General features: G+C 47.4%; 1 protein-coding gene across 1 annotated transcript in view; it reads right to left on the bottom strand.

Annotated features, from left to right (window-relative positions):
- Nucleotides 1–12539, bottom strand: part of SI (sucrase-isomaltase) — a 174788-nt gene that overhangs the window by 3094 nt on the left and 159155 nt on the right. The window contains exons 91-93 of the mRNA XM_074963634.1: nt 12001–12089; nt 11102–11151; nt 8375–8548 (exon numbers count right to left, since the gene is read on the bottom strand). Of these exons, the coding sequence (XP_074819735.1) occupies nt 8375–8548; nt 11102–11151; nt 12001–12089 (313 nt within the window). The remainder of the gene's footprint in view (nt 1–8374; nt 8549–11101; nt 11152–12000; nt 12090–12539) is intronic.

Here is a 12539-nt window from a genome sequence, read left to right as displayed (position 1 = left end):
CTTTCACCCTCTTGGCTACAGCCACAAACAGCTGCGCGGATTTGTGAAAGGGCTTGATGAGCTCCAAATAGAATGTCAGTGCTCGACACACATCCAAGGTGTGCAAGCTGCGATGACTCGGGTCCGTATGGGGTTTCGGGAAGAACACGGACAGACAAATGTCCTGGCCCATATGGAATTGGGAGACCACCTTAGGGAGGAACTTGGGTGCGGCTGGAGCTGCACCTTGTCCTTGTGCAATACTGTATATGGTTGCTCAGAGGTGAGGGCCCTCAGTTTGGACACCCTTCTGCCCGAGGTAATGGCACCCAGGAATGGCACCTTCAAGGAAAGGTGGAGGAGCGAACAGGTAGTGAGGGGCTCAAAAGGGTGTCCCAGGAGTTTAAAAAGGACCAGGTTAAGTTCCATGGAGGGACTGGGGAGCAGGAGTATGGGAACACCCTCTCCAATCCTTTAAGGAACCGTCCCGCCATTGGGTGGGAAAACACCGAGCCCCCCGAGAACCCCGGATGGAAGGTGGAGATGGCCGCCAGGTGCACCCTAAGTGAGGACGGGGCTAGCCCTTGCTGCTTGACGTGCAGGAGGTACTCCAGGATGGCCTGCACTGGGTCCTGGCCCCACCGCACCTGTTGGGGTTCACACCAACACGAGAACCTTTTCCACTTGGCCATATAGGCCGCCCTGGTAGAGGGCTTTCTACTGCTAAGCAGAATCTGCTGCACGGGAAGGGAGCACTGGCTCTCCAAGGCATTTAGCCACAGAACCTCCACACCATCAGGTGCAGTGACTATAGTTAGGGGTGGAGAATCCGCCCGCTGTCGTGTGTAATGAGGTCCCGGTGGAGGGGCAGAACTACTGGGGCCTCCACCGACAGCTCTAGGAGTGATGTGTACCAGTGCTGGTGGGACCACGCTGGGGTGATGAGGGTCACTTCCACCCTGTCCCTGCGCACCTTGAGCAGGACCTAGTGCACCAAGGGGAGCGGGGGGAAGGCATACATCAAGCCCTCTCTCCACGGGATCGCAAACGCATCCGTGAGCAAGCCTGGGCTGCGGCCCTGGAACGAGCAGAACTGTGGGCTTTGGGCATTGGCCCTGGTGGCAAACAGGTCTACCCGGGGAAACCCCCACCTGCGGAAGAGCGAAAGTACAACATCTGCCCTGAGCGTCCACTCTTGCATGGGGTACGACCTGCTGAGGGAGTCCGCCAGCTTGTTTCGTACCCCTGGGAGATAAGACGCCTCAAGGTGAATTGCATGGGCTATGCAAAGGTCCCAGAGGAGGAGAGCCTCGCGACAGAGTGGTGAGGAACAAGCCCCACCCTGCTTGTTTATATAAAACATGGCAGTAGTGTTGTCTGTCAGAACTGTCACGCTGTGACCACTCAGTGGCGTGAAAGGTCTGGCAGGCGAGACGAACCACCCAGAGCTCCTTCACATTCATATGGAGCAACTGCTCTGCTCCAGACCACAACCCCTGCGTCATGAGGTCCCCCAGGCGAGTCCCCCTTCTGTGGTCGAATGTGTCCATCACCAGCGTCAGGTCTGGTTGTGGGGCGGCAAAGGGGATGCCTTCGCAAACCACAGGCTGGGACTGCCACCACAGAAGAGAGTCCAGGACATCCCTTGGGGCTGTCACTACCAAGTCCAGGGGGTCCCTGTGTACCTGCCTGGGCAGTACACCTGAGCAAGCCACGCCTGCAGAGTCCTGAGTCTCAGCCTGGCATGCCTGACCACGTGCGTGCATGCTGTCATGTGACCCAGCAGCCGCAGGCAGAACCTGGCCATTGTCATTGGAAACTGGCACAGGGAGGCCACCGCTTGTTGGATAGCCTGGAAACAGGATACTGGAAGGCTTGCCCTGGCCTACACCGTGTCCAGGACTGCCCCTATGAATTCCACTCTCTGCGTGGGCACGAGCGTGGACTTGGTGACACTGACCAGGAGCCCTAGCTCGCGGAACAATCTCAGGGCCACCTCCACATGGTCCCGCACTTCCGCCTCGGATCAGCCCGCCAGAAGCCAGTTGTCGAGGTACGGATACACCCAGATTCTCTGCCTCCATAAGAAGGCTGCCACACCGCCATGCACTTCGTGAACACCCTTGGGGCCGCGGCCAGATCGAAAGGGAGAACCGCAAACTTGTAATGTTCTTGGCCCACGGTGAAGCGTAGGAACCGCCGATGTGCTGGATGGATGGTGATATGAAAATATGCATCCTTCATGTCGAGTGCAGCATACCAGTCCCACGGATCCAGGGAAGGGATGATGGTGCCCAGAGAGACCATGCGGAACCGGGCCTTGACCAGGAACTTGTTGAGCCCGCGCAGGTCTAGGATGGGGCAAAGGCCCCCTTTGGCCTTGAGGATGAGGAAGTATCAGGAGTAGAACCCCTTCCCCCTTAGGCTGTGAGGCACTGCCTCTACCGCCCCCGCCTCTAGCAGCGAGCGGACTTCCTTCTCTAGGAGATGCTCGTGAGAGGGGTCCTTGAAGAGGGATGGGGGTGGGGGTGGGGGTGGGGAGGGAGGGAGGCGAACTGCAGCAAATCCCTGTTCCGCACCATGCATAAGAACCAACGGTCTGACGTAATGGTGGACCACGCACGGGAGAAATGGGACAGGCAGTTCAGGAAACAAAGGGATGGATCCGGTGACTGGTCTGGTACGCTGTCCTCGAGCGCACCTTCAAAAGCCTGGCTTAGTGCCCGATTGGGGTTTGTGCTGGCCTTGGTTCTGGCCCGGCACATTATTGTTACCATTATTGTTGCACCGTCGCCTGTTATCCCTGCCTCACCTATGGTAAGGCTCATGCCTATGGCGAGGCTGGTACTGGCTGGTACTGGGGTGTGCATACCCAGCGACTTAAGCGTAGCTCGCGAGTCCTTGAGGCTGTGCAGCCTCGTGTCTGTCTGATCTGAGAAGAGCCCGGACTCTTCGAAGGGGAGGTCCTGGAGTGTATTCTGGACCTCGGGCGGCAGGCCTGACTCCTGGAGCCATGCCGAGCGCCTCATGACCACCCCTGATGCGATTGTTTTAGCCACCATATCTGCCAAATCCAGGGAGGCCTGGAGAGAGGTCTTGGCTACTGCTTTTCCCTCATCCACCAGGGCTGTGAACTCCTGTTGAGAACCTTGCAGGAGGTTGTCCTTAAACTTCCCCACTGCCACCCAGGAGTTGAAATTGTGCCTGTTGAGGATGGCCTGCTGCTTTGCAATCCTCAACTGAAGGCCCCCAGATGAGTAAAAAGGTCCAGGCGTTTCGCCTCCATGGCCTTAGGGACCGGGGCCTGCTGTCCATGGCACTCCCTTTCATTTACCGCTGAGACCACTAGGGAGCATGGACTCGGGTGGCAGAACAGGAACTCATACCCCTTAGAATGGGCAAAGTATTTACGCTTCACTCCCTTGGCCGTTGGAGCGCAGGAGGCCGGGGTCTGCCATATAGTCTTATAGGACTGAATGGTCTTAATGAGCGGGAGCGCTATTCTGGATGGACCTTCGGGGCTCAAAATGTCCACCGTGGGGTCCTCCTGCTCAACCCTCTCCTCAGCCTGCAACCCCAAGTTCTGGGCGACCCTGAGCAGCAATTCCTGGTGGACTCTATGGTCTATCGATGGAGGGCTGGACACCTCTGTACCCGCCTCCGCCTCATCCGGGGAAGACGAGGAGGTTAGCTGCTGCTCAACCCCCTTCGGTTGGTCCTCCTGCTCCCCTTCTCCCGTGGGAGGGGCCTCCGGCTCAGGCTGGGGCAGGAGTCCATGGGACGGCACCGGACTCAGTGCCAGTCTCTCCCGTTTATCCTGGGGGGATGCTGGAGGCCTGGTTACTGTAGCCTCCGGCATCGTCTGGCGTCGGTGCGGGAACCGGGACCACTGCACCGAGTAACTTGCCCTAGATGGGGCCTTTTGGCGCTCCTGATAGGGGCCCAGTGCTGGTAGCTATAGCGGCCGGAGTCGGCGCCGGACTGCGGCAATGGCAATCGCGAAGGCCATGGCGGTGCCAACGATCTGTGTCAGCAGGAGAATGAGCGGCTCTTGGCTGAGCAGGAGTGGGAGCGCTACCAGTATCCCTGGGACCGGGATCAGGACCGGGACTGGTGCCGGCGTTCCCTGGACCAGGACCGTCTGCGGGAGTCCTCTGGCGAGGGCCGCCTCAACTCCTCCCTGTGCCGGTCTCTGGGTGGTGCTGGAGAGCGGCAAGCCCTTTCCGGTGCTTCCTCGCGCCGACCCACTGCTGGTGCTGCAACCTCCTTCTGGGCCGCTGGCAACTGTGAGTCTGCAGAGTCGGAGCTTGACAGGGACCAACTCCGGGAGCGGTGCCGGGACGGTGTCTTCGAGCGGCACACCATTGCCGGCTTTCCCCTCGATGGCACCCGCCGACAGCTTGATGAGGTCCTTTGCAGCCTCAAAGGCGCCAGGCGTAGAGGGCTGATCCATTATGCCCTCGAGCCCATCATCTGCACTGAGCTCACTTAGGTCTGGGCTCAGTGGGGCTTCTGCTGCCGGGACTGCCAGTCTCAGCGCTGGTACCACGGCCTTCCCGCTCTTATCGGCGCTCGGTGCCTTGGGAGTTTGCCTCCTGTGTGGGGAATGACCACACCTTCCTTTCGGCTGAGCCGGGAGCCGCACCGGGGAGGACGAGCAGGGCCGGGGCCTAGCCTGCGCTCTGGGGCTGATGGTGCTTAGCCGGTGCCAGGTCTCTCGACGGCTCTGGGGCACTACGCACTGAGGAAGCCTGAGCCAGCATCGGGCGCTCCAGGCCCGGCGGCTGCAATGCGGCTACCATCAACAGCTGCTTTAGACTAAAGTTTCTTTCTTTCTTTGTTCTTGGCTTAAATGCCTTGCAAATCCTACACCGTTCAGTCTGATGTCTGTCCCCCAGACAACATAGACACGAGTTGTGGGGGTCACTAACCGGCATAGGTTTGCGGCACATGGCTCAAGCCTTGAAGCTGTGGGCCTGCAGCATGCCCTGTGGCCCGGGGCGGATGCTGGAAGCCTCCAAGCACCTAATGACTTAAGTGTCCACAATAGGTATGTTAACGAACTGATAACAGCTCGGGCGGCAGGGGTATAAAGGCACGGCACAGTGGCGCCACTCGGGAGGCCCCGCTGGCCTGACAGGAGCCGCTAAGGGAAAAAGTTTCTGACGCTTGTGCACGCAACGCACGCATACCTAATGTGGAATGGACGTGAACAAGCACTCGAAGAAAAATATCTTTTACTGGAGCAACCTCTATTAGTGAAAGAGACAAGCTTTCAGGTTATACAGAGCTCTTCTCTTGACCTGAAGAAGAGCTCTTTGTTGCTTGAAAGCTTGTCTTTTTCACCAACGAAAATTGTTCCAATAAAAGATATTACCTCACCCACCTTCTCTCTCTTTAATATCCTGAAACCAACACAGCTACAACAACCTTGCAAATAGTATTAGTTATGGCTTAATATTCAATTTTAGATAGAAAACTAGGTATGCAGTCTAATTGTAATAAGCAGTTTGGAAGATCAGAAGTCGTATCTCTTTCTCCTTAAGGTATTTTAATTAGAAAATTTATACATTTAGTGCACCAGGGTATTCCAGGCTCCTGTACCACTGGCTATATTTAATAACACAGCAAGTAAAAACACCCCTGTTTGAAAAAGGTTGCCCTACCTGTGTGGAATTCTATCAGGTTAACATTATGCAAGAGTGACAGCAGAAATGGGACAAGGAAAGGACAGTCATTCAAGTTCAAAGGTAGGTAGATGATCAAAGATTAAATACAAGAAAAGGAATGATTCTATTCAAGTTGAAGATAGGACACTGTAACCTAAATAAATGCTTAGCTTTAATTAAAACTCTTGGAAACTGCCTCTGCGCTGTGGGTAAGTTCTCAAAGTCATGAGAACTTTATTTATTGCTTGAAATGTTATATGGGAAGAGAGTGAGAGAGATTACGTTATCCCTAAAGGATAGGGTATCTCAATTTTCATTTGAAAATGTCTCTAGTTATAAAAAAAGTAGAGGGCAGGAAAGATTAGATCCATTTTAAATTACAGTGTATAGAGGTGGCATGAAAATGTTTCGTTTTCTAAAGGTAGTTCAAGAGATGGAAAGGGTAGAACCCTTGAAAGCATTTTCTCATGACTGATAGCAGCATAGGATGAACAGAAGGCAGCAAAGGCTGTCAGTGAAAATGAGAAAAGAAGGAGCTGAAAGAGAGCTTAGCTCAGTTGTGAGAGGTATTAGATTAAAGGAATCAAATGAAAACTTGTAGAGGAAGCAAGAGCAGCCTGGTATAAGTAAACAACAAAGCATGCTACCTAGCAGTCACTGCACAGAAAATGGGTTGGTGAATACTAGACCTAGACAAATTAATCTAAGGGTAATGAATCCAAATGCCTGGAATTCTGCTTTCTTTTTATTAATTTCTAATATGAGGAAAAGTATTTTTTAAAAGGAAAAACAAATAGCTTTGATTTGTTTAGTCCCTACTTACGGAAAACACTAAAGCAGGCGTTAAAAATTAAAAACATGCTTACAGAAAATTAAAGTGCTTTCCTGAATCAGGGCCTTAAATCAGGGATGTCATTTGAACACAAATAAATCCAAATAAGGGGTAGTTACCAACCCTGAATATGTGTTTTAATATCTGAGCCTCTGTAGGAGCTGGGGGGAAGAGGGGGTAGATAGGAGCAGAGCGGCAGGAGCCAGAAAGGCGGGGAGACAGACTGAGGAGAGAGGCAGGAACAGTAAGTGGGGATGCAGGGAATCAGGAGCCAGGATGGGGAAGTTGATAGGAGGAGATGGAGATAGAGTCCACAGTTGGGGTGAATAGAAGTAGAGAGACTATGTGCACAGAGGCAGCAGACTTTATAACCACTAAAACACACTCCCCTACAGAACCTGGATTTGAACCCAGGATTCTTGAGCCTCTACATTTCTTTGCTATCAGCTATCTGTGAAATCCACTGGCAAAGCATATGTATCACCCCCTCTTTAGTGACTGGTTGACAAAAGAGGACAAGAGCCTATTACTGCTACAATTACTCCATGAGCTCAAATAATCTGTTGATCAAAAGGTCCTAGCCCTGCTGATGATCCAAATTATAGGCCATATGGTTCTACATAATGGCTTTTCTGTTTTTCCAATTTGCTTGCTTGCTTGCTTGAAATTAGTAAATTATATCCAAAGAACCATATTACCCCAAAACCTTCAGGTTGCAAAGTCCAGCACTAAAAAGTTAGGGAACGCCAGAATTAAGACTGCTTTAATTCAGCCCACTTGTACACATGCATTATGATATAGTCTGACTATATGATCACACATTTTTTCCCCACAGGACTCTGCCTCATTCAGTGCACAAGATATATGGTACTATTGTAATTAATTAGGGTTATATGTGAATGAGGCTGTGGTCTGTAGACTTTCTGCATCATTTGTTGCAGAATTGCAGAAGTTTGAAGATGTTTAGGCAAGAGACTGGAGGAAGGGAAAGGATGGTTCCATGGTTAAAGTAGCTGCATGTTATCCTGGAAAACTCGATTCCATCCCTGTCTCGCGTGCTGAATTCCTGTGTGATACTGGTCTTCACCTAAACAAACATTTTCAGCGAGCCACTAAATTCCTCCATTTTTTGGATGTCCAGTGTGAGATACCTGGGGCCAGATTTGGAGAAGTGTTGGGGACTCACCACTGCAACTCCCTCCCTGAGGAACTGGAATCTCACCATCTCTGCCACAGAATGTGTGTGTGAATCTGGGCCCACAAATACCATGGTGACAGCACCACAGAAATGCCATGAGGAAATATATAATCTTGCATTCAGTGCAGAGTTTGGGTGGTGTGCATTAAATAGGCCTGAGGGCTCACACTGAATATGGAGGATTAAAGAGAAAAATTGAATAACTAACCATTCAGTGAATGAGGCAGGGGTCCTGGAGAAAACCAGTATGTGATTCTGTAATTGAAGGCTGTATCATAATGCAAATAAAAAGACGGTCGAATTAAGGTTGTGGGATCAACCTTAAGTCCGGCATTTCTTTACTTTCTTTTAATGTAGGTTTTTTGAGATGTAATTCATTATGTAAGCCTTGACGCTATGCTTAGGAGTGTGCAAAATGAAAACCGACATTCCCTGCCTGGAAGAGCTTATTTGCACTGCCTAGGCATAACAGGGAGATTTAACAATGCAGTTTCAATCTAAAATGAATATCTTTATGTCTTGGGTTTATATCCAGCACTTTACATTATTGGAACATACATTAAAAAGCATACAGTGAGAATACGGAGAGAAGTATAGACTAAACAGGAAGGGTTTTTTATAACAGTACTTGAGAACAAGCAGATTAATAGACTTTAGAATTTTTATTGTAACCAAACCTTTAAATTTTTCACCTACCTGATTTTCTTGGTTACTGGTGAAATTAGTAATCACATGTGTCTGCCCATCATAAGTGACAGTAACATTTGTAATCTGTTGGTTTCCTATTCCCCAAATGTTCATATAGCCAAATTTCAATGGATTTGTGTTAGTTAGGAAATTGTTGTGCAGCACACTCATATTAACAGTACTCTGAAAAAATTGACAAAAATTCAGGAGAAAAATCAAATGTAGTAATATCAAAACAGTAACACATATCATCTTCCAAACTGAGTAATGTACAGCAATTTAATCCAAGCATCCAGGGACCATGGGCCAAATTCACACCTACTGCAATTTCATTGCCAATAGAATAGGATCTTCTAATTTCACACCTGATTTGGCCTTCAAGTACTCTGTAGCACAAACCCTTATTTAAGCTGCAGAAACAGGAGCTGACAGATATGTTCACAATACCATAATTAATTTCTAATGTTTATTTCTCCTTATTTTCTTGGCTAATGGCAGAATTCAAAAAGGAATTGAGTATCTCAGCCATAAGAGTCATCTCCATTCCACCCTCCTCTCACTTTTCTTTCCTTACCATCTGGATAATTTTTCACTAGGTGCTTTAATAAAGTAGATGGTTGCCTTCCAGTCTTCCTTTATTCACTGGTTTTATGAAGTGAGTTTATTGCATGTAAAACATTTTGTGTGCCTGGGTGATAAAAATACCTTATAGGAGAGGCAGCCTTTTTAGTTCATTGTTCCAGGCATACAACAAGTATTGTTTCTGCTGCAGTTTGCAAAAACTTCACATTCACCATCTTACTGATGTTTTTCATTATCCCAAGAAGTATAAGACAGGAGACAGGCAAGATATTATCCTTGGAAATTCTCCTTTTCCTTTACCCGACTTGTGATAGCTTTATTCTTCAGTTGTTGAATTTCAAGACCAGGAGCTACTGTGCAAGTTTCTCATTGGGATCACTCCCAGTCTCATAAGACTACTCCAGAGGAAGCCTGATTGGGGGCTAGGGAACATTTATCCTATCACACCTGGGCTTCATCATGTTTGAACAAAGGGAACATAAAATGTTTGTTTCCTAACAGGACAGTTTCTCCCAGGACTGAGCTGCTCTTTCTGAATGTTCTAATCCAAACTTCCCAGCACAGATCACAAGACAATTGATGTATTCAAGTCACCAAGGCCCGACAAAATTCACCGCAGCGTACTTCAGAAACTAACTGAAGCAATCTTGGAACCCTTAGCAAATATCTGAGAACTCATGGAGGATGGGTGTGGTCCCAGAAGACAGGAGAAGGAAAAATGTAGTATCTATCTTTAAAAAAGGGAACAAGGAGGACATGGAGAGTTATAGACTAGGCAGCCTTACTTCAATATCTGTCAAGAACAAATCATACCAAACCAACCCAATTTCATTTTTGATGGAATTGTTGGTCTTGTGGATGGAGAGAAGCAGTAGAAGTAATATAGCTTGATTTTAATAAGGCTTTTGACACAGTCCCCCATGACAGTCTCTCAAGCAAGCTAGGGAAGTACGGTCTAGCTGAAACACTAATGTGGGTGCAAAACTTGTTGCAAGACCATATTCAAAGAATTGTCATCAATGGCTTGCTGTTGAACTGGGAGAATGTATCTAGTGGGTTCCTGCACAGGACCAGTGCTATTCAACATTTTCATTAATGACATGGATAATGTAGTGGAGAGTATGCTTATGAAATTTGCAGATGACACCAGTCTTGTAGGGGTTGAAAGTATTTTTGATGACAGGACTAGGATTCAAGGTGACCTTGACAACTTGGACAGTTGGTCTGAATTCAACAGGATGAAATTCAGTGAAGACAAGTGCAAAGTACTATACTTAGGAAGGGGGGAAAAAACAATCACTCAAATATAAAATGGGGAATAACTAGCTAGGCAGTAGTACTGCTGACAACAATCAGGGGTAACAGTGGATCACAAGTTGACTTTGAACCAACAATATGATGTAGTTACAAAGAGCCTAAATCATCATCTGTTATATGTAAAACACAGAAGGTGATTGTACCGCTCTCCATGGCACTGGTGAGGCCTCAGCTGTGTACGGTTTCTGGGTGCCACATTTTAAGAAGTGGACAAATTGGAGGGAGTCCAGAGGAGAGCAGCAAAAATGATAAAAGGTTTAGAAAACCTGACCTATGAGGAAAGGTTAAAAAAACCTCGCTTAGTTAATCTTGAGAAAAGATGATGGAAGGGGAGCCTGCTAACAGTCTTCAAATATGTTAAAGGCTCTTATAAAGAGGACAGTGATCAATTGTTCTCCATGTCCACTGAAAGTAGGACAAGAAGTAATGAGCTTAATCTGCAGCAAGAGAGAGGTTAGGTAGATATTAGGAAAATAATTCTAATATAAGTACTGGAATAGGCTTCCAAAGGAGGTTGTGGAATCCCCATTTGTGGAGGTTTTTAAGAAGAGGTTAGACGAACACCTGTCAGGGATGCTTTAGGTATATTTGGTCCTGCCTCATCACGGGAGGCTGGACTGGATGACCTCTCGAAGCCCCTTCCAGCCCTACATTTCTATGATATAATTAACATGCAGGAATGTTGCAATGAATGGTATGGATACAATGGGAAACAGTTGAATGGGGGGAAAAGAGTGATTGTAGATATAAGTTTAAATAAAACTTGAGTCTTGAAAAATTTTCATTGGGAGGTAAAAAAAAGAACTTAAAAATGACAAAATATATATAAATACATACCTGGTTTGCGGCAAATGTTGCGAAGAAATAATGGCCAATTTCATATGTGTCTATAAAAGAAGGAAAAAATCAGTAGAATGAAATCTGTTCTACTACCAAAAAAAGATAAAAAAACATTAATGCAGCTAAACTTTTACAAAACCAATACCTGTCCCCAATTTTTCTTTCCTGTTTTCAGTTTAAACGGTACAATCAAACGATCACATAACACGTGTCACTGTTCTCCTATTTCTATAAATAACACAGTTAAATTAGTGTACAAATTTGTTCCAAGTTTGAACTATCGGATTTCAGCGGACAGACCTAGAATTCTGCACTAAATTTTCAAAATAAACTTGTTTGTAGATTTTTAAATAGGGAAATAATGATTTAATTATTTCAAATTAAATTAAAGGACCCTCATGGTAATGTACAAATCTAGGAAATAACTCAAGAGGTGGGTGGATAGCTCCTTGCACTCACCTGCCGTAGGCATCTCTGCAGGGCTGGGTACAAACTAGCCCTAGGTTTATATACCAAATCTAAGCAACATACTCCTGGCCTTGCACCCCCATCCATGAATAGTTGGTACTCGGGGTAATGCAAAGAGTAGAAAGGAAATGTGGCTGGAGCACACTGTTCTCTGACCTTTTGGGGCCAGCAAATAGCCTGGAGGCTGTTCCAACTGGTGAACATTAGGAACATCCACAAATCAGCCTCTGGAAGGAGGGAGCAGAAAGCCACCTATACTCCCACCTTCAGACACCTCTGAAGAGATGGCCCCTAATATGTCAAACATCTTACTTTAAAAAATTTTAACTGTTGAAATCAGTTTGGTCCTGATCCTGTTTCACCTGTATGCTGTCACTTGCAGGAGTGGAGCCCATCTTTGATATTATACCAAAAGTGATCACACTTACCAATGCTTACTCCATCATCCCAGTAAAGCTGACCTTGAGCGACCTCGTTATCATCCAAAGCAACAGTAAGTCCCATAAAGTTTTGTCGGCTACAAAATAAAAAGGAAGCCAGCAAGCACATTAATTTTCCTCCTTTCATTGGAGTCGCAGCTGTACATATTGTGACAACTGGAAGTTGACTTCTGGATTCCCTGACACACACTCACAAATATATGAACTTGATTCTCAGTATTAATATACTTTTCCATTACATCATCAGACTGAGCAGGGACTGTGTACTTAAAAAGAAATTGCAATATTATTCTTATTTAGGACTAATTCTTGTCAATCCTGCTCACTGAGTAATCTTATACACATGAGTAAAGTCAGTGGGCTACTCATGAATATCAGCATTATTCACTCAAGGGATGCGGGATCATGGCCATAATTTCCAAGCTCAGAGTTATGGGGAAAGACAATAAAGAACAAACAAACTGGAAGCTCCTGCAGCCTTTGTTCTGTATGCACAACTCCCTGAAACATGGTTGGAAGCAGGGGAG

This window comes from Natator depressus, chromosome 9, assembly GCF_965152275.1.
Source record: "Natator depressus isolate rNatDep1 chromosome 9, rNatDep2.hap1, whole genome shotgun sequence".
Lineage (NCBI taxonomy): Eukaryota > Metazoa > Chordata > Testudines > Cheloniidae > Natator > Natator depressus.
The sequence above is the reverse complement of the archived record's forward strand: the minus strand, read 5'-3'. Positions and strand labels throughout refer to the sequence as shown.